General features: G+C 32.5%; 2 protein-coding genes and 1 pseudogene across 2 annotated transcripts in view; 2 read left to right on the top strand and 1 right to left on the bottom strand.

Annotated features, from left to right (window-relative positions):
- Positions 1-4198, top strand: part of LOC110429393 (RPM1-interacting protein 4 (RIN4) family protein) — a 6025-nt gene extending 1827 nt beyond the window's left edge. Inside the window, exons 3-5 of the mRNA XM_021445415.2 lie at positions 2383-3002; positions 3583-3777; positions 3886-4198. Coding sequence (XP_021301090.2) covers positions 2383-3002; positions 3583-3777; positions 3886-3915 — 845 coding nt within the window. The 3' untranslated portion in view covers positions 3916-4198. The remainder of the gene's footprint in view (positions 1-2382; positions 3003-3582; positions 3778-3885) is intronic.
- A 2466-nt stretch (positions 4199-6664) lies between these two features.
- CDC45 (cell division cycle 45) lies at positions 6665-9025 on the top strand. The gene has a single exon (XM_021418665.1). The coding sequence runs from the start codon at positions 7097-7099 to the stop codon at positions 8894-8896; it is 1800 nt and encodes a 599-aa protein (XP_021274340.1). The 5' UTR covers positions 6665-7096; the 3' UTR covers positions 8897-9025.
- A 9324-nt stretch (positions 9026-18349) lies between these two features.
- Positions 18350-19541, bottom strand: LOC149527661 (protein ANTAGONIST OF LIKE HETEROCHROMATIN PROTEIN 1-like; annotated as a pseudogene).

The raw sequence follows: 19541 nt of genomic DNA, 5'->3' as shown, positions 1-19541 counted from the left end.
TTTTTTTTTTCTTGTTTGAGGTAAATGATTTACAGAAATGAGCTTAGGATGATTGGGATTGTGGTCTTTTGTTTTGTTGGCTTTAATTGGTTTATTTTAGGATGAACTATTATATTACATGATTTGGCTTGTTTTGCTGATCTGGGTTTACTTTTCTCAGGGGCCCTTCTGTTTTGAATTGCTTCCAACCTATGGGTCAAATTTCCTTATAGAATTATGTTATGTCAATTTTTACTTTGATAATACAGAAATTAAGGCAGTTAACAATGTGGGTTAAATAAGATAAGGAAGATGGAGAAAGTTCACACAATTCAAAATTTTAAGTTTCCTCTTGATTGCTAGAGGGGTTTGCTGAATGTTGAGGGTGTGAGGAGATGTTGTAGAATGAAAGTGAATCCAGAAAAGATATGAATAAATTGATAACAGGAACAATACAAATTAGACTTTTTTGTTTGCAATGGATTATGTTGATCATGTGAGCCCTTTGATTAGGACCATTGTTTCATGTCAGCTACTTATCATATGACACATGTATTGATTAATACTGTACGGATGGGCTTCTTGTGACAAATATTGGGTAAAAATTTACTGATATACATCCTGTGACGTGGGAATTGCATATTGAATTTTTCTATAGATGACATACTATGCGCCTTTATCCACTTGTTTCTTATGATCACAAAAGAAAGATATTAGTCCAAGCACCCTGCCTGAGACAAGGAAATACCTCAGTATTGTTGTGAAAATTCATAACCAATAATGACAATTATCTAAAGTTCATATAGAGGTACAACCCCTGGGCTTAATTCAGTTTTTTTCATCATATTTACATAATTCTAAAATGGCTATCTTCTACTTGATTTGATTCTTTTTATTTGAATGAACTTAGTGTTGTGAATTAAGAGGGGTCAAGCAGATTTGTTTGACTTCTGAGTTGTTTCCATTGATTAAACATGTGCTGTGTACAAAGTTTCATTTAGTTGATAACATATTACTTGCATTTCAAATGTTTTGGTAGGCATTTTGTTGTTTGGTGATGTAGTGCAATGACCTCTTAGTTGATAATATTACGTTCATTTGTCTTCTTAGCTTGTTTTGGTAAGATGAAAGTGAAGTTCAAATTTAAGAGTTGTCCTTTAATATTTTTGGAGAGATACTTTCTTGTTTTAGAGTTTTTGCTTTAACATGCGGAAGGAGCTTGATTATCATTCTTGGCTGCAAAGGGGACTGTTAACACATTAGCTGGATCTCTTGTCCCTTCTATTGATCCTTTCCTCGTCACTTGTTTTGATAAAAGCTACTAAAACATCTAAGAAAGCATTTGGATTTGGTCAATGGCGGAAGTGCATTTCCAGGTCACTTAATGTTATCACCTCTTATTGCAGCAGAATAAATCTTTATTAGAAGTTTAATAGTTAGAAGTTTCAGATTTAGCTGCAGTCTCTTCATCCCACCACAAGTGGTTTTAAGCTATCTTCTGTTCAATTACATATTTTTTATCTCCCTAAGTTCTGTAATTTTGTTGTATCTAAAAATTTTTTGGAACCATATTTCAATTGTACATTTATGAGAAGAAGCATAATTATATTATCTCTTCTCCTGCCTAACTGTTCCCTAATTTCATCATTAGAAAAGCTCATATTAGAATGGTAACTTTCTGCAGTGCTCATTTTATTCCTGGAAAGTTGTAGCCATTCTGAAATGAACTATCCAATGGAATATGAATTAGTTGACCCTGTATTTCTATTCAATGTAAGGTTGCAAGAGAAGAATAGGCCAGCTAGATTCACAATTGATTGAAAACAATAAAACAAGGATTATAATACAATTGATCACATTGTGCAATAAGAAAACGTTTTCTCTTATTTACTTCTGGCAAGAAGAATATCTTTACAACCTCCCTCTTCAATTGATATTAAAAATGTTGAAACATCTTTGAAATATTTGATGGAGGCAAGCTTTTAAGCAGTGTGAAGTGAGAATGCTTAGTATATTAGCTTATTGTCCTTCTGAATAGATCTACATGTAGTGCAATAGAGTGCATTTTAGTAAGATTGACGCCACTTTTGAATGTGAATTTGCTCAAGGGATATCAATGTCGCTATAGCAAAAGCCAGAAGTAATACTTGATGAACTGTAAATTTTATGCATGCTCGTCCTTATGTTTGTTCAGAAATCAATAATACATGTATCATCTATTTCACAAATTTATTGTGTGTATGATCCTTTTTGAGGTGATAGAGTATAGTGTTATACCCTGAAAGTAGATCTCTGTTGAGAATCTTCTTGCTTTCCTATTTGAGCCATCTTTAGGTGTAAGGATCTTGGAATTACTTTTGCTCCATTCCTGATTCACGTAATCTTTGTCCCCATTAATAACAGAGGAGAAATTTGTTTGTGTTTTATCTAATAACAAGCTTTCATTGCCATTGCAGCAACGTTCTCATGTACCCAAATTTGGCAATTGGGAGAGTGAAGAGAATGTTCCCTACACAGCTTATTTTGATAAGGCCCGTAAGGGTCGCACTGGAGGAAAGATTGTAAATCCTAATGATCCCCAAGAGAGCCCAGACTTACATGATGATTATGTAGCTCCAACAAGAGCTTCTCCTGCTTCCAGAGCAAAACCAGAACTGGATGAACCAGTAGGACATGGACCTGCTAGAAGGGCACATGAGCGTGGAAGGAGCAGGGAAGAAGGGGAACTCAAACAATATTCTTACTCTCCATCACATCATGACAATGTTAACCGTAGAGCTTCTGGTGACTCTACACCTTCACGTTATGGTCGTGGAGCAAATGTTGGTGAAGTCCCAAAACGACCTGCAAGATCAAGTATTGGATCTGAAAACAGCATAGATAGATCACCACTCCATCACCAGGCACGGGTCGGGAGAGGTAGCATGGCCTCACCTGCATGGGAAGGAAAGAATTCATATGATGGTAGCCATGGTACTCCTGGGAGATCAAGAATGAAGCCAAATACTAGAGGCGATGAAAGTGTAAATTCTCTTCCTTCTCCCTGCCATTCTGTCTGAAATTGCATAAACTTGAACATTAGTGTGTTGTGGATCTGCTGGTGGGCTTGAAAAACCCCTCTATTTCCTTCTTGTTATATGTCTCTCAATGATTTCCTTCCTTTTTCTTTTTCTTCTTTTTCCTGAAAAGGTAAAACTAAAGCATAGCATATGCATAGCTTGTCAACAACTTGAAGTCTACATGACAGGTGGCCTACTTGGCACTTGCCTCATAGAAAGCCTTCTCTGTCTTAGATCATGTTCCCATGTAGCAGGAAAAAAAGTTTTTTACTTGAATTTCTTGTAATACTTGATAAAGGATCAAAATGCTTTTTTTTTTTTTGCAACACTGATAAAGCATCAAAATGAATAGTGCATTAGCCTGTCTTGCTTGCTTTGGGGTTGATTGTGTGAACTTTTACTTTTGCATCTGCTCTTTGCTGTTTTTCCCCAGGTGGTGACTCCTCTTGAGACAAACTAATACTACTGTAAAAACTTGTCACTTTATTTAAGCTTGTTATTTTCTTAAAGCTGGTTGCTAATAATCTGGTTTCTGGTGTCACAGCCTGATAAAGGTGCTGCTGTTCCCAAATTTGGTGACTGGGATGAGAATAATCCGGCATCGGCTGATGGTTATACTCACATTTTCAACAAGGTGAGAGAAGAGAGGAACAACGGGGGCAGGGTACCAGGCATGCCAGGTGAGCAATCTCCATACCACACTGGTCAGAATCGGAAGCCAACTAACAGCAGTGCTAAGGTATGTTGTGTGGGAACCTCACCAAGAACTTTGGTTGCTGTCCCTGTGGTTTCTAGAGATCTTATAGAATTCCTAATTTTGTTTTCGGTTCTGTTTCTTTTCCTCCAGAGTTGCTGCCTTCCATGGTGCAGGAAATGAGGCCTTTGAATCTGTGGATTTGTTATAAGTTGTGTGGAATATATTGTAAATACATTGAAGGCTCCTTCAAAGCAGAGTAATTTCACTGAAGTGCGGTTATTATGTCTGCGTGTGTGCTTTTTTTGTGATGATAAACATGGTATTTTGTTTGGTAAACATGTTTTTTTTTTTCTCCCGTTCTCTCTGTTATATACTCTTTTTCACTCTTAGCTTGTCCATTTTGGTATACCACTTTACATTGCAACTATGTTTGGTGAGAAAACACCAGATGCAGATTCTTTAATTGTGTTCTAAATGTATGGTGTCCATTTTTGTTGTTTACAAACTGTGGATGAGCTGTGGTAAGTTGTTTAACATGGTTATCTGCTCAAAATAGTTTCAATTCTGTTGGGAGTTTACTGTTAACATTCTAGGTTGTTGGCCACAAGTTATTTTTGTGGCAATGGATGGATCAAAGGTTATGGTTATTGTTTGGTACAACTTTGTTGATGACAACAGTAAGTCAAACTTTGGACAGTCTTTCTATGTGCTAGCAACTATAAACCAGGCATGAATTCATAGAATTAGATTGTAAGAGAGAATCAATATCCCAATTTAACCTTGAAGGCTTTGACCTGCCAATAGATGCTTACTGATGAACTTTCCCGGTACAATTGCGTTCAAGTTTGAGAATTGTTTACCTCATTAAAAAATAAAAGGTAACTCTCACTTTGTTTGACGTCACATATATTTTTGCTGTTACTATTCCGCACGCGAAGTTATTACTAAGCTGATTATTTATTATTTTATTGCAAAGTTATTATTAAGCTGACTTATGATTATTTATTATTTTATTGCTACAAGGACACTCAATGACGTTATCTTCTGGTCAAAACCATACAAATTTTCTTGTCTAAACATGTTTGTCTGTGTTAGGGATGTCAATGGGTAAAAAAAGCACTAGTTATTTTTTAAGTTAAAATATTTTATTATTTTTAATTTTTAATTATAATTATATACAAATTTATTATTTTATAAGATGAACGTTTTAATCCAAAAAGGTAAATAACATTAATATTTAAGTTGAAATGTTTCAAATATTTTTTTTTACTTTTTTTTAAATTGATCAGTGTTTCTTATCCTAATTGTAGTAATTTTAATATCTAAATATGATTGTAAAATATTTTAATATTTTTTAATCAGGTCAAATAATATAAGATATTTAATTTTAAAATAAAATATCTCGAACTTCTTAAGTTCTAATCAAAATTTCAAATAGATTTATCAGTTTTTGAAATTGATACGTTATCTTAAAAAAACTTACAACAATGGATTCAAGAGAATATATCTGTTTCAAAGCTTTGTGATGGAGTTCCATGGGGAGTCATCTTCTCTCATGCGATATGGATGTTGTGGCATTGGAGAAATAAAAATATGTTTGATTATTCTTTTCATTGGCCAGATAATGCATCACAGTATATATGGTGTAAGGCGAAAGAACCTTGGGATATTTTGGAGAAAACAGAGCATCAATCTAAAATCGCTCACATGTAAAGCTTAATGTGGATTGCAACTCAAAAGGTATTTCTGGGGAATCTACTGCAAGGGGCTTGGTAAGATGATGACGAAGGGAATTGGTTTCTTGGTTTTGTTCATAAGGTGGGTGTAACATGCCCACTTGTTGCAGAACTTTGGGCCATTCATCAAGGCCTTAAATTATGTTGGGAGAGAGGTTTTAATAAAGTGCAAGTAGAAGCAGTTTCAATGGTGGCCATTAAGAAGATCTCCAGTTCTAACTTTTCACTGGATCCATGTGCAAACTTACTAAGGCAAATTAAGGAGCTGTTGTTACAAGGGGAATGAGATTGCACTATTACTCACATATATAGTGAGGCCAACTTTGAAGACTTAGAGATAGGTTTACACATCTTTAATGTTCCACCTCAAAATATTTCCTCTATTTTATTAGAAGATAAACTAAGCTTATCATGGACTAGAATGGTGCAAGTTAATGTTTGATTAATTGAATTTCCCTTTTTACAAAAAAAAAAATTCTCTCACTAAACACATATATCTAATTGTTTTCATTAATTTGATGATGTAGTAATATTAAAATAATAATTTTATTTTTTATTAATTTTAATAATTATTATTAATTTTTTTTAAAAATCAAATATTTTTTTTTTAAAAAAAATATAACGATAATTTTTTAAATTAATAAAAAAAGTATTTAAACCTTTCATAGTCTCTATTAACAATGTTTACACTCTTAAAATAAAATATTTATTTTAAAAATTAATAAATTAATTTCAAATTTGATTAAAATTTAAAAATATAAAATAATTTTACCCTTAATTTTATGAAAACTATTAACATCTCATATAATAACAAATTAAAAAGAAAAAGACAACAAAAAAATTGTCAATCATTTCATTTCAGTCTGTTATCTAAAGTCTACGGTGCTACGAGCTGTAGAAGATCCCAAACTCCAACACGTCCCGTTATCGCACTTGTCCTTGTATTTTTTCAATTTTTTTAATCACACCGTTTCGACACAAAAGCGAATTCAACTCTGACCGTTAATTCCCAAAGCAAACAAACGGATAAGACGGAGACGAATCTGACGGCGTCACTCAAACTCTAAGAGCGCCAAAAAATCGCGGTAGCTCAAAACAATTCAAATCGCCAAAATTCAAAAACCCAATGAAACAAACAAAAATAAAGCAAGAGAGCTCCCTCCACTCCTCTCTCTCTGCTCTCAGATCTGATTTTCAAAAGAAACAAACGGCATACAGAAGTCTCACCATTCTTTTTTCTTCTTCAAATCCCAGGTACTTAAACAAATCTTCTATTCCATTTTTGTTTCAAGTGAAGTGTTCCTCCTCTTGGATTTGTTGTTGTGTAGGTTTATTATACCACCAATTTTGTTATTTCTTTTTCTTATATGTTTGGAATTGCTTCAATTCGAAGAATTCTTTGTACCCAACTGAAGTTATTATGTATCAAGTTAAACTATGAGCTACTTCTTTTAGATCTTAGATTCCGGATGCAATCTAGCGAAATTATGTGAGTGCAGGAAAAGAGGGTATTTTTTCTTTCTGGGTCTTAAGCTTTCTCAAAATCCTTGAGTTTTCTTTTACTTACCTAAGAAAAGTTTCCAATTTTTCATCAAATTTGAGTACCCAATTAAGGGTAAAGAAACATGGTGAGGGAGGAAAGAGTAGAGTCGTTTTACGCCAGGCTTCGGCAATCGGTTAGGGCATCATCTCTGTCTCCTTTACTCATTTTCCCGTCGGCGTCCGATGTGGACTCTCTCTGTGCTCTCAAAATCATTTTCCACATCCTTGAATCTGATTCAGTCCGGTACTCGTGTTATCCGGTCTCTTCTTTTCAAGAAATCCGAAAGTATGCTGCTTCTGATTTGAGTTCTTCCTCTGGGGAGCCTGTTACCATACTTTTGATTAATTGGGGATGCCACCGTGACCTCCAGAAGGATCTTAAGTTAGGACCCGCTACGTGTGTTTTTGTTGTTGATAGTCATAGGCCGATTCACTTGCATAATTTGAGTGACGAGAATGATCAGGTGGTTGTTCTCTACACAAATGATGATGAGCGCTTGGCTGATCTGGCCTATGATTTTGAAGTTATGGAGTTGGCAAATGCTAGCTATTGTTTACATAATTCAGAGTTGGATAGTGAAGAAGATGAATATAGTGAAAGCGAGGATGAGGATGGGGACGATGAGGAGGAAGGGGGAAGTAGGGATGGATCTAGGAAACGAAGAAGAATATCTTCAGAAGGTGAGGAAGAGCCAGCATCTCGGCGTTTCAAGAAATTAAAAAGGGAGTATTATCGGATGGGAACTTTCCATGGTAAGCCATCAGGATGTTTGATGTATGATTTGTCACATTCTTTGAGGAAAAACACAAATGAGTTGCTTTGGCTAGCTTGCGTTTCGCTTACTGATCAGTTTGTTCATGAGAGGCTAACAGATGAGAGGTATGAAGCTGGGGTTATGGAGCTTCAGCAGCATATTACCAGTTTAGGGAATTTGGATGCAGTTACTTCAGTGACTCTTAAAGATGGGACCAAGATTCGAGCTCCAGATTCCTCAAGAATTGCCTATGAAGAAGAACCAAGACTTATGTTGTTAAGAGAGTGGAATTTATTTGATTCGATGCTGTGTTCCTCATACATTGCCCCTAAGTTGAAGACATGGAATGATAATGGTATGAAAAAGCTTAAGCTTCTTCTTGCACGGATGGGATTTGCACTTGTTGATTGCCAGCAGAAGTTTCAGTACATGAATCATGAAGTAAAGCAGAAGATGAAAGATCAGTTTGAACAAATTTTGCCTGAATATGGACTGAATGATTTCTACTACAAAAGTTTCTTGCGTCTTCATGGTTATACTTCAAGGGTTTCAGCTGCAGACATGGTATATGGAGTTACTGCACTGCTTGAATCATTTGTGCAATCGGATGGCTCTTGCGCTTCAAAGCAGTTTGGGGTGGCATATGATGCACTGTCCTTGAGTAATCTTGATAAGCTGAAAGCTGGAATGCAACAAGCAATAAAGATACAAAGGGCTATTCTTAGGCAAGGAAGTGCTGCAATAACAAAGAGTGGCTGTATCAGGAGTGGAAGAAAGTTTAGGTGGGTGAAGCTTGAAGATTCAGTAGATACAAAGCTGTTGGGTCACCCCCAGGCTCTGACAAAGTTATGCTACTTTCTAATGGATGCCTTGAAGGAGAGAGGAGCTAGGATGAAGCCTTTGCTTTGTGCCTGCATATGGCAAGAGCCGGCAAAGGTGTTGATTGTTGGGGTCTGTGGAAAGCCTCGCCTTGGAGCACTTCAAGGGAATGCATTTGGTATTGCATTCAGGAATGCTGCTGAGGAAACTGGAGCTGAATTCTTCCATGAACTCTTTGAATCTTCATGGATTGTGTTGGATGTAGGTGCTGTTAATTCCTTCATGGTCAGATTAACTGAAAAGCTTTGATGTAAAACTTTCAATACGTTGGCAATTGTAACTTTGCGGTGTTGTTCTCAAAAGGAAAAACATTACTTACGGTGAGTAATTTTTTAGTAGCTTGTTTGAAATAACCCATGAATAAAATTCTAATTTCACTTTAATCAATTATGGCTTCTTACTTGCTTCATTTATCTCATTTCTCGTCTGATCATTACCCAATCAACTGAAGATTGATCATTGAATCGGACCTGCATATGCATATGATTGTTCCGGTCAAGTAAATTGACAATATCGGTTGTATTTTTGGTAATGATGTAGATGTTACACCATGACAATTAGGTGACTGGAAAGTGCCCTTTGGTGTATATAATAATGCTAGCATTATTACTGGGTTTTTAAATGACTGGGTTTTTGTCTGATATTGAATTCCAGTGTCCAGAAAAATGTAGTAGAAGATTGGAGAGTGGTGAATATCAGAATTTGGAAGAGAAATGTGTAAGCTTCTTTTATTTTTTTAAAAATTTTTTTCACCTGAATTCTTCTTCACATTTGATCTCAAGGGGTGGATTACTGGCATAAATAAAAACAAAACAAAAGCCAATGAAGAGCTAGATTAGAGTTTTGGTGGCGTTGTGGTCAAGTCTGCCTGGGTTTGGTAAAGACCGCATGATTTACATTGGTTATGACAGAGATAGAAGATTGTGTTGGTGTATTTTCAAAATTATAGATTATGTCATATAATGAAAAGCTATTTTTGCTAGCACCTATCAACTTGAAGATTTTTGCTTTTAAATGATTGAGTGTTCGTCTGATATTGAATTCCAGTGTCCAGAAATAGAAGATTGAGAGTGGTGAATATCAGAATTTGGAAGAGATGTGTAAGCTTCTTTTATTTTTTATTTTTTTCACTTGAATTCTTCTTCACATTTGATCTTAAGGGGTGGATTACAGGCATAAATAAATACAAAACAAAAGGTAATGAAGAGCTACATTAGAGTTTTGGTGGTGTTGTGGTCAAGTCTGCTTGGGGTTGGTAAACACTGCATGATTTACATTGGTTAGGACAGAGATGAAAGATTGTGTTGGTGTATTGTCAAAATTATAAATTATGTCATATAATGAAAAGTTATTTTAGCTCAAAAGTTATGTCACACAAAATAATATAGAGTGACTATTGGATTGTAGGTAGGTTTTCATGTGAATGGTTATGTTTCTTGGTAAAATGACATCCAAAGTTTATGAGACAAATTAAAAAAAAAATACTATAGCTCAAAAGTTTAAATATGAAAAGTTATTATTTCATATTATAATTCAAAAACTATGTTTTATAGAATGAATAGTTGTCATTTCATAAGATGATTATTGAAACAATACTTATGTCATTTCATAAGATGAATAGTTTAAATATGAATGGTTGTTGACAACCATTTTGATATATAAAAAATCAAAAACAAAAATGTTGTGGTTTACTAATATAAACAATTAAATTCCAATCAACTACAAAAGTATCCAAATTTCTTATAATCTACTTGTTGTAGAAAGTAGGCTTTAAGGTCGAACAACTTTGCAAACCTTCAAGTGTATTTAGTAGTTTATTCTCGTAAGTGTAAGACGAAGTTAGACATTAGCTTCATTGTATCCCTAAGGCTATTCGCATTATTTTTTTTTGCATTCTGAGTGGTGGGAGCGAAATAAGTTTTTAAGGTAGTGTCTATTAAAAGGCTCGTCTTGAAGTCAATTTTGCTGGTTCTTTAAATTTCATCTAAATCCCATTTGCACCAACAATTTTAAAACTTATTTTTCGTGGTGTTGGAATTCACTGGCTTTTTAAAAATAATATACCAACATCGTTAAGTTAGACCGTTTTAAAGGAGGAAACTATATTTGTTGACAAAAGTTGGACTAATTTGATGGTAACAAGTAAATTGACAAAATGGTTCATCATCAAGTTACAAGATAAGTTTTCTTTCCCTACTTAATATGCATGATATTGTATTTGACATGCATGGAAAATGTATATTGGTTGAAAAAAAAGAGAAAATTTGTTATATTCATATATGATCTTGATATGGATAAGGTTATTGTTGTGTCTTTTATAATTGACATACTTATCTCGTTATGGATAGACACTAAGAAAACTTTAAAGTATAAGAAAGAGAAGATATCTCTTTAGGACCTTGGTAATCATCTTCAAATAAAAGATGATTGTTGCAACCAAGATGTAGTCACAAACAAAATGAGAAAAATAAAAATCCTAATGTAAACCATCTTGAGTTGATGAAGGTCCATGTGATGAAAGACATAAGGCATGGGCATGTGGCATTCCTATTATACATTAAGGTATAATGATGCCAATATGTAAATACCATCAAGGTTCATGTGATAGGTGGACATGTACTATTCTTATTATACATTAAGGTATAATAATGCCAATATGTAAATACCATCAAAGTCAATGTGATAAATGGGCATGTGGCCTTCTTATTATACATGAAGGTATAATGGTGCCAATATGTAAATTTAACATCTTGATATATGGCGCATTCACATTTTATCATTGAAGGCATAACAGTGTAATATAAATATTCAATATCATTGATATGGCATTCCTATTGTGCAATAAAGGTGCAATGATACTTATGTGAACATATACCTTGATGTGTTAATTTGACATTTTGATTGCACATTAAAGTACAATGATGTCAATTGAGAACAAAGGGAATGTGTGTAATCTTGTAAAGTCCTTGTATGGATTAGAACAAGCACTTAAACAATGGCATCAAAGTTTGATAAGGTTGTGCTAGCTAATGGCTACAAGATTTATCAATATGATAAATGTGTCTATAGTAAGTTCCATGTGTCATCATTTGTGTATATGTGGATAACATGTTGATCTTTGGTACTAACTTTGGAACCAATGGAAGACACAAAAAGGTTATTGTCAAAGAGTTTTGACATAAAAAATATGAGTGTAGCAGATGTTATTCTTAGTATAAGAATAATGAAAGACAATAATGCCATAACATTGCCTCAATCTTATTACATTGGAAAGATTGTAAAGAAGTATGGTAAGTTAGATTGTATGCCAATGTCTACGCCTTATGATTCTAATATAAGGCTAGAACCTAACAAAGACAAGCCAATAGCACAAAAAGAATATGCTAAGGTGATTGGATGACTAATATATGTTATAGTCTATACAAGGCCGAATATTATTGGATGCTAAGTTGATTTACAAGTAATCCAAGTAAAGAACATTGGTATGTTGTGCATAGAGTTTTAAGATATTTTAAAGAGTACAACGAATTATGGCATTTGTTATTCAAGTTTTTCTTTAATTTTATAAGGGTATACAGATGCTAGTAGAAACTTAAATAAAACAAATCATACTTCTACAACTAGTTGGATTTTTATAATTGATGGGTGTGCTGTTTCTTGAGATTCTGAGAAACAATTTTGTCAAGCAGACTCCACTATGGCAGCTGAATTTATAGCTTTAGCATCTGTCACCTAAGAAACGAAATAATCGAAAGATTTACTCTATAAAATTTCATTCTGGACTAAACCAATGGCACCAATCTTGATACATTGTGACAATGAAATAATTGTATCAAAAACATATAATCAAGTATACAATAGAAAGAGTCAATATATTGAACTTCGACATAGCATTGTAAGACAAAGAATTAGTGATGGTATAGTCTTTATAAGTTATGTGAGGTCTTGTGAAAATTTAACGGATTTGTTTACTAAAGGTCTAAAAAAGGACTTGGTAATAAAGACCTCAAGAGAGATAAGTCTCAAGCCTATCAACTAAATCTTCAATGAAGGAAACTCACCTCAATGCTTGTGGCCAACCTGTAAGTCTTGGGTATTGACCATTCTACCACATGGATGATTACAAGCACTAATTTATATTTTCCATTTCAAGGTGTATAGTGCTTGGTTCTCATAATGTGTAAGGTAATGTTGAACAAAAGTTCTTAATAGACCCAAAACATGTATATGTTGAACTACTATAATTACGGAGTACTTCCGATGGGAGCTACCTATATGAGTGGAAGTGTAGCCGTTTCTAGGAGCCAAAGGCTTGACTCTAACAACACTCATGAATGGATGCAAATCACAAGGCCATAAAACTTGTTGGCAAAACTAGACACAAAATGAGCAAGGAAGCTTATGTGTGTTTAGTTGCCCATCTAGTTAAATGAAGAATCGATGGTTCAATGCTTGGTCAACCACTCAATTCAGACTAGAACCAACCACACTCAGTAAGTGAAAGTTCAAATCTACGGGATACCTTCATTTATGCATAAGGTTCCCAAAGTTGTTAGTATTTAAAAATTTTAAAAATGGTGGGAGATTGTTGGTTTATTTTCAAAATAAAAAATTATGTCATTTAATGAAAAGCTATCTTAACTCAAAAGTTATATCATATAAAGTGACATAGTATGACTATTGGATTGTAGGTAGGTTTTCATGTAAATAGTTATGTCTCTTGGTAAAATGACATCCAAAAGTTATGAGACAAATTTTTTTAAAAAAACACCATATGTTAAAAGTTTAAATATGAAAAGTTATTGTTTCAAATTATAATTCAAAGATTATGTTTTATGAAATGAATAGTTGTTTTTTAATAAGATGATTATTGTAACAATACCTTTATCAGAAGATTGTGTCTTGCAAAATATAAAGATGTCTTTTAGATAAAATAGTGCATTAATGAAAGAATTGTTTCCTTTAAGAAGAGACACTTGCAAGCCTATATAAATGGTTTATTGCCAACCATTTTAATATATAAAAAACTAAAAACAAAATAAGAGCAGAAATATCAAGAGCAAGAAAACTGTTGTGTTCTATTAACAGAAACACTTAAGTTCCCATCAATTACAAAAGCGTCCAAATTCCTTATAATCTACTTGCTATAGAAAATAGGCTCTAAGGCTGAACAACATTGCAAACCCTCGAATGTATTTAGCGGTCTACTTTCCTAAAGTACAAGACAAAGTTAGATATTCGCATTTTTCCCTTTTGTATATAGAGTGATGGGGGTGAAATAAGTCTTAAAGATATTGTCCATTGAAAGGTTCACCTTGAAGTCAATTTTGTTGGTTCCTTAAATTTCATCTAAACAACATTTGCACCAACAGATTGAAGGACCCTAAGTTCTCTCAAAAGCTTTATATTTGGTATCAAATTATTTTGCAGCTATTTCAATAAAGCAGACTGTGACCGCCTTAATGGTTTAACCTCTTTTGCAAAATCAAGAAGCACATTTTTCACAAAATCATGACAAGATATTTGCCACGAAAGTACTACGCAGCCGAACAAAAACAAAAAACTCAAGCTTGGACAAAATCTTTCCAAGCACTTTTGGGTTCTTTTTCACAACTTGGGAATTTGATCATTGTTGAGTCCATATTTTTTGAGAAGGTTGATGATCGAATCTACTTTCTCACAACTGATTTAGCAGATTTTAAATACAACTCACATGAGTTTATAAGGTAAGACATTGTAAATGATTGGCCAATTGGCCAAGGTAGTGTTTTGAAGAAAACCCAAATTAAGAACTGTTGGTGCTAATGGAGTTTAGCTAAAATTTAAAGTTTTTGTCAAAAATTTTCTAGATTTCAAAATTTAGTTTTGTTTGAATGATTGAAAATGAAATTCAAATGAAAAGGATTTTACAAGTCAATGGGTAAATTGTAAATTGTCTTATGCTATTTAGGGGCATGAGTAAGATAGTTTTCACCTAGCCAAAAATAAACTCCTACTTTAAGTCTTTAGTTCTATGCCTTTTCTTTGTCATCCCTTGCTCTTCCCTTGTGTTCTTTCACCAGCATGGTGATAAAATTTCCTTTGCTGGCAAACCACTCCACATTATCTAAGGTCTTCTTAGATAATCAATTGTTCCACTGTCTTTTTGAAAATTTTGCTCCATTGACATATGCACAAATAAACGCATAAAGGGATAAGTTTTATTTATCAAATTTCATAGAATAACTGTTCTTTTATTGTATTGTGAAGCATTTTGTTGATGTGCTACATTGAAGGAGAGATAGAGAAGTTTTTCCTTTGAATCTGTAAGATTTTGGCGTTTTCTTTCACAGTATGTTCTTCTTTTATCTTCTTGATTTGCTTTTTTGCTTGGATCATCAAATCCAACCTTTCAACTCATTAAGAAATCCATTTGTCAAATCAATAAATCTTTTGTTAATTTAGGTGGTCATAAACCCATAACTGTAAAGAGCTTGAGTAGTTTGACGAGTAATGATTCAACAAGAATCATAAAGCATTCCACTTTGAAAGATACCCCTTTTGTTAAGCTTGAAGATTCATTTGGGTTTGATAAATTTTCAATTTTAAAGGAGATCTAGAGACAAGAAAATGAGAATGAAGTGCTAGAAGATGGCGATGGAAATTAAGGATCTTGAAATCGAGCAAAAGGGTGCACTTGGACCTTTTGTAAAAGGTATTGAAGTTGAAAGCAATGAATCAACTGTAAAGAATGAGATCATAGCAAATGTTGATAATTTCATTCTTATAAAAATGTTGAAAAATTAGAGATTTATCAAATTTTTACAATTTGATGACGGTGAAAAATATTTTTCACAAGATAGATTCGAATAGTAGAAAACATATTCAACTGTTTATCTATACAATAGAAAATATTAAATTTTTCAGTAAAATATTTTACACAGAAATAATTTTTCCTTGCAAGTTATTTTACGATTACCAAATAAACCCTAAATGAAACCAACAAAATTGATTACAGGCGTGCTTTTGATAGATGCTATCTTTAAGATTTATTTTGCCTCTACGACTCAGTATGCAAAAGAGAATTATGTGAATAGCCTTGCAGAATATTTGGTTTGTGGAATAAATAGGAATAAAATAAAATAGTTATTCTGTAGGAATATAATAAAGTAGAAATAGAATAGAATAAGATAGTTATTACTTTGTTTTGTATAGTGAATGAAATATAGTAAGAATTGCTATTATAATTTATTGTAGTGTTTGGTTGGTAAAAATAAGATTTGAATAAGAAACGAATAGGTGATAAAAAGATAAAAATAACCTTGATTATATTAACATTTATTTTCATAAAAAAATTATTCTTATTATAATTTAAATACATATGTATCCCAAAAGACAATTATCCATCATAATTATATTTTATCCCAAATGCTGAAAATAATTATAATTTGCTCACATATCTTTATAAATGGATAATTATTCTAAAATAGAATTTAATTACATTGTATTTTATCCATCATAATCAATTAAATTTTGTGTATAGATGTTTATTTTTAGTCAATTCTTCACATATTATGAATCATTTTGAAAATATTCCATAGACAAAATATTGGAGAAGAAATTTTTAGGAAAAAAAAGAAAAAACAAGTAAAACTAGAAAATCATTTTTTTGATATATTACATAGAAAATCATATCTTTGAAATTAGAAAGATGGCCTTCCAATTTTTTCTAAAAAAAATGTAAATTATATCTTTTGATATATTAAATAGAAAATCATATTACCTTTCAAAAAAAAAAAGAAGAAAATCATTTCTTTGAACTAAGCATGTGGTGCTGAGGAAACATAAATGCTAAAGAGAGAAATAACGTGTCTTTCAATTTAGATAAACATTCCATCTCTGGTAACAAAATGACAATTTACAAGCATAACTATCGCATATTAGCATAGAAAGCAATAGATAATGAAAGAGCCTTGTTATACTATAAATGCTCTTTAAATGAGAATATTATTACATATAATTAAAAGCCGAGGTCGAGTTTATAAAAATATATTGACCTTGAAAGTAATGAATGAATTTTTATCCTGTTACACTAACTTATAACATGCATAAAACTAATAAAGTAGCTACAATAACATCACCATTATATAACTAGCAACACAACAGTCAACTCAAAAGGGTTTAGACTTGTTAATGAACCTCATAATTAGTATCAACATCAACCACAAGTGCCAAAAAGTTACAATATCAGGAACTTACCTTCACAAAAAGTTTCAAAGCCATCCAAGCTCAACGGTCGGCAAGAAATGTCCTCAATCATTCAAGTCTTCTGTTAGGATCAATATTGAAAAACACAAACATAAGAGTTGGAGATTCAGGAAGTTTATTGAAGCAAGAACCCTTTCCCTTATTGTTAATCCCTCTACTTGACTTAAAATCCCATCCAATTTTTGAGCCTTTTATTGGATGTTCACCTCTGCCTCAACACTCTTGCTAAACTCAATTCGAGCCTTTTTTATGCTTTCACACAATATCATGGCAGTAGTAATAATTGATTCGGATGTAATGGGATCATTCGTCTCATTCAGCCTTTTCCTCTTCCTTGTTGAGGTAGTTTCACTTTTAGGAGCTAATGTTTATGATTGAATATTGGAGAAATCTCCATTGTCGAAACTATACCCAGCTACATTTTCACCTTCAGTTTCCTTATTTATTGTACAATTACATTCCTGCATTTCTTCGAGAATATCTGCTGCAGTTTGTGCATCTTTTCCTATTACACGATCTCTTGCATAAATAAGACTAAGCTCATTGAAGAAATGAAAAATATTTCTTTTAAAAGGGGTAGCCTCCTTCTGACTTTAATAACAATAATAAAAAAAGATAACTAGTAGTTATATTATTATTAAGAAACTAATATAAAAGTACTTAAATAGTTTCAAACTAAAAACTTACCTATATGTAAGATTCCCATACAGAATTATCAGCAACAACCATGTTCCTTTAATCATCCCATCCAAATTCACTAGTATGTGTCCCTTGCACCATATCATATATAATAGCTTATTCTTTTTTCAAAGTCTTTATTCCAGACTCTATATGGGGCTTCGCCTTTAAGTTTGCATTTGGCAATTTTGTTGTAAGTATATTTTTAAGTTCTATTAAATAACCCTCGCTAAAACCAGCGTCAGCATTGTATTTTCCTATATTGTGCAAATCAGTCAAAGCTGAAATAAGTGCAACATCTTCATGATGATTCTATTTTCTTTTGGTTCCCTTTGAACTTTGAGAAGCTAGGGCTGAAGATGCAAACATTGTTTTCTATCATACACTAAATATTGTATTATAAAAAATTAATTATAATGCTAAAAAAACAAAAGATAAAGAGATATATTCAATAATATATTAAAACTTGTCAAACTTTATTCACATGATAAAAAGTACAATATAAACAACAATTAATAACATCAATTGACAAGACATTAAGAAACTAATAACAAATTAGAAATAATACAACTTATATTGACAAAGGAAAAAAACACTAAAGCAATCCTTCAATTAACAATATGCCTAATAAATGTCAATCATCATTCTACCTAGATGCTTGCCATTCATTAAACATCTGATTTGCTAATTCCATTCTCAAATTACCCTAAATATAAGTAAGATCAATAGTACTTATAAAATCCTCCTCAACTGTTGTGTTGGTTTTAATATATTCTCTTAAATCACTTCAATAGGATCAAAACTCATTTCCTTCCTAATAAAATTATGAAGCAAACAACAAGCTATAATAATTCGATTGTGTATCCTAATTGGATAAAATGATGGACTCCTAAGGATATCCCACTTCATTTTCAACAACCCAAAACACCTCTTTATAACATTGTGAGTAGCTGCATGTTTCATATTAAAAAATTCTTCAAGATTGCTTTTTTCATGGCCTTGATATTATTCATTCAAATGATATCATTGACCCTCTAAAAGTTGCAAGAAAGCCCTCATAATTTGTATAACTTACATCAACTAGATAGTAACAACCTATATAAAACAAACTAAATAAGTTATTTAGTTATTTAATTAGAATAATTATATAGTACATAATTTGAAATACCTTCCTATTATCATAGGAAAACTTTCCATGAAGCACTTTAAGTCCATTTCTTCTCCTTTGTGCATCTCGAAGAACTCTACCATTAATTACAGATCCTTCCCAACTAAGAAGAACAAAGACAAATTGCATGTCAAGTGTACATACATCTAACATATTTGTTGTAATAACCTCTTTATGAGTACGATATTTAGATTTATCTGCACTTGGTACCTTAATCTTGATGTATATCCCATCTAGAGCACCTAAACAATTCTACAAATCCAATGTAATGAATTACTTATAAGTAAACTTATTAATGTCTTGTATATATAATTACAAAGGTAATAAGATCAATAATCTACCTTAAACCACTTCCACCGATTGTCTGTTGAGTTTGTTGGAATGGGCTCAGGTATTTTAAACAAATGTTTTTGCAATTTCAGCATTGCATTTAAAACATTATGAAAGTGCTGACTAATTGTCTCAGTTAACCTTTTAAAATTTAAACAAATTACTCTATTCTTAACATGATGAGTAATAATATGTAAGAATATTGCTACTTGCTTATCTACAAGCATGTTCTTTGTTGACTTCAACCTTCCAATACTTTTTTAACATTTCACATAATTTAAAAAACACTTCTCTATTCATCCTGATTTGTGAAATACATGAAATATCATTGTCATACACAACTTGCCTCACTTAATCTTGATTTGTAACAAAATCTAATACATAAGATCTTACTCTTGGCCTATAAGTACATAAAGTCGATGCTGCAAACAATAAAGTCAAGAATGAACTAACAACACGACAAATCTCCAT

Source organism: Theobroma umbraticum, unplaced genomic scaffold (assembly GCF_002168275.2).
Source record: "Theobroma umbraticum cultivar Fairchild unplaced genomic scaffold, ASM216827v3 scaffold_44.0, whole genome shotgun sequence".
Taxonomy (NCBI): Eukaryota; Viridiplantae; Streptophyta; class Magnoliopsida; order Malvales; family Malvaceae; genus Theobroma; species Theobroma umbraticum.
This window is presented reverse-complemented; position numbering and strand designations above follow the sequence as displayed.

Coding starts and splice junctions, on each gene's coding strand:
- CDC45 (XM_021418665.1), top strand. CDS start 7,097: ATGGTGAGGGAGGAAAGAGTAGAGTCGTTTTACGCCAGGCTTCGGCAA.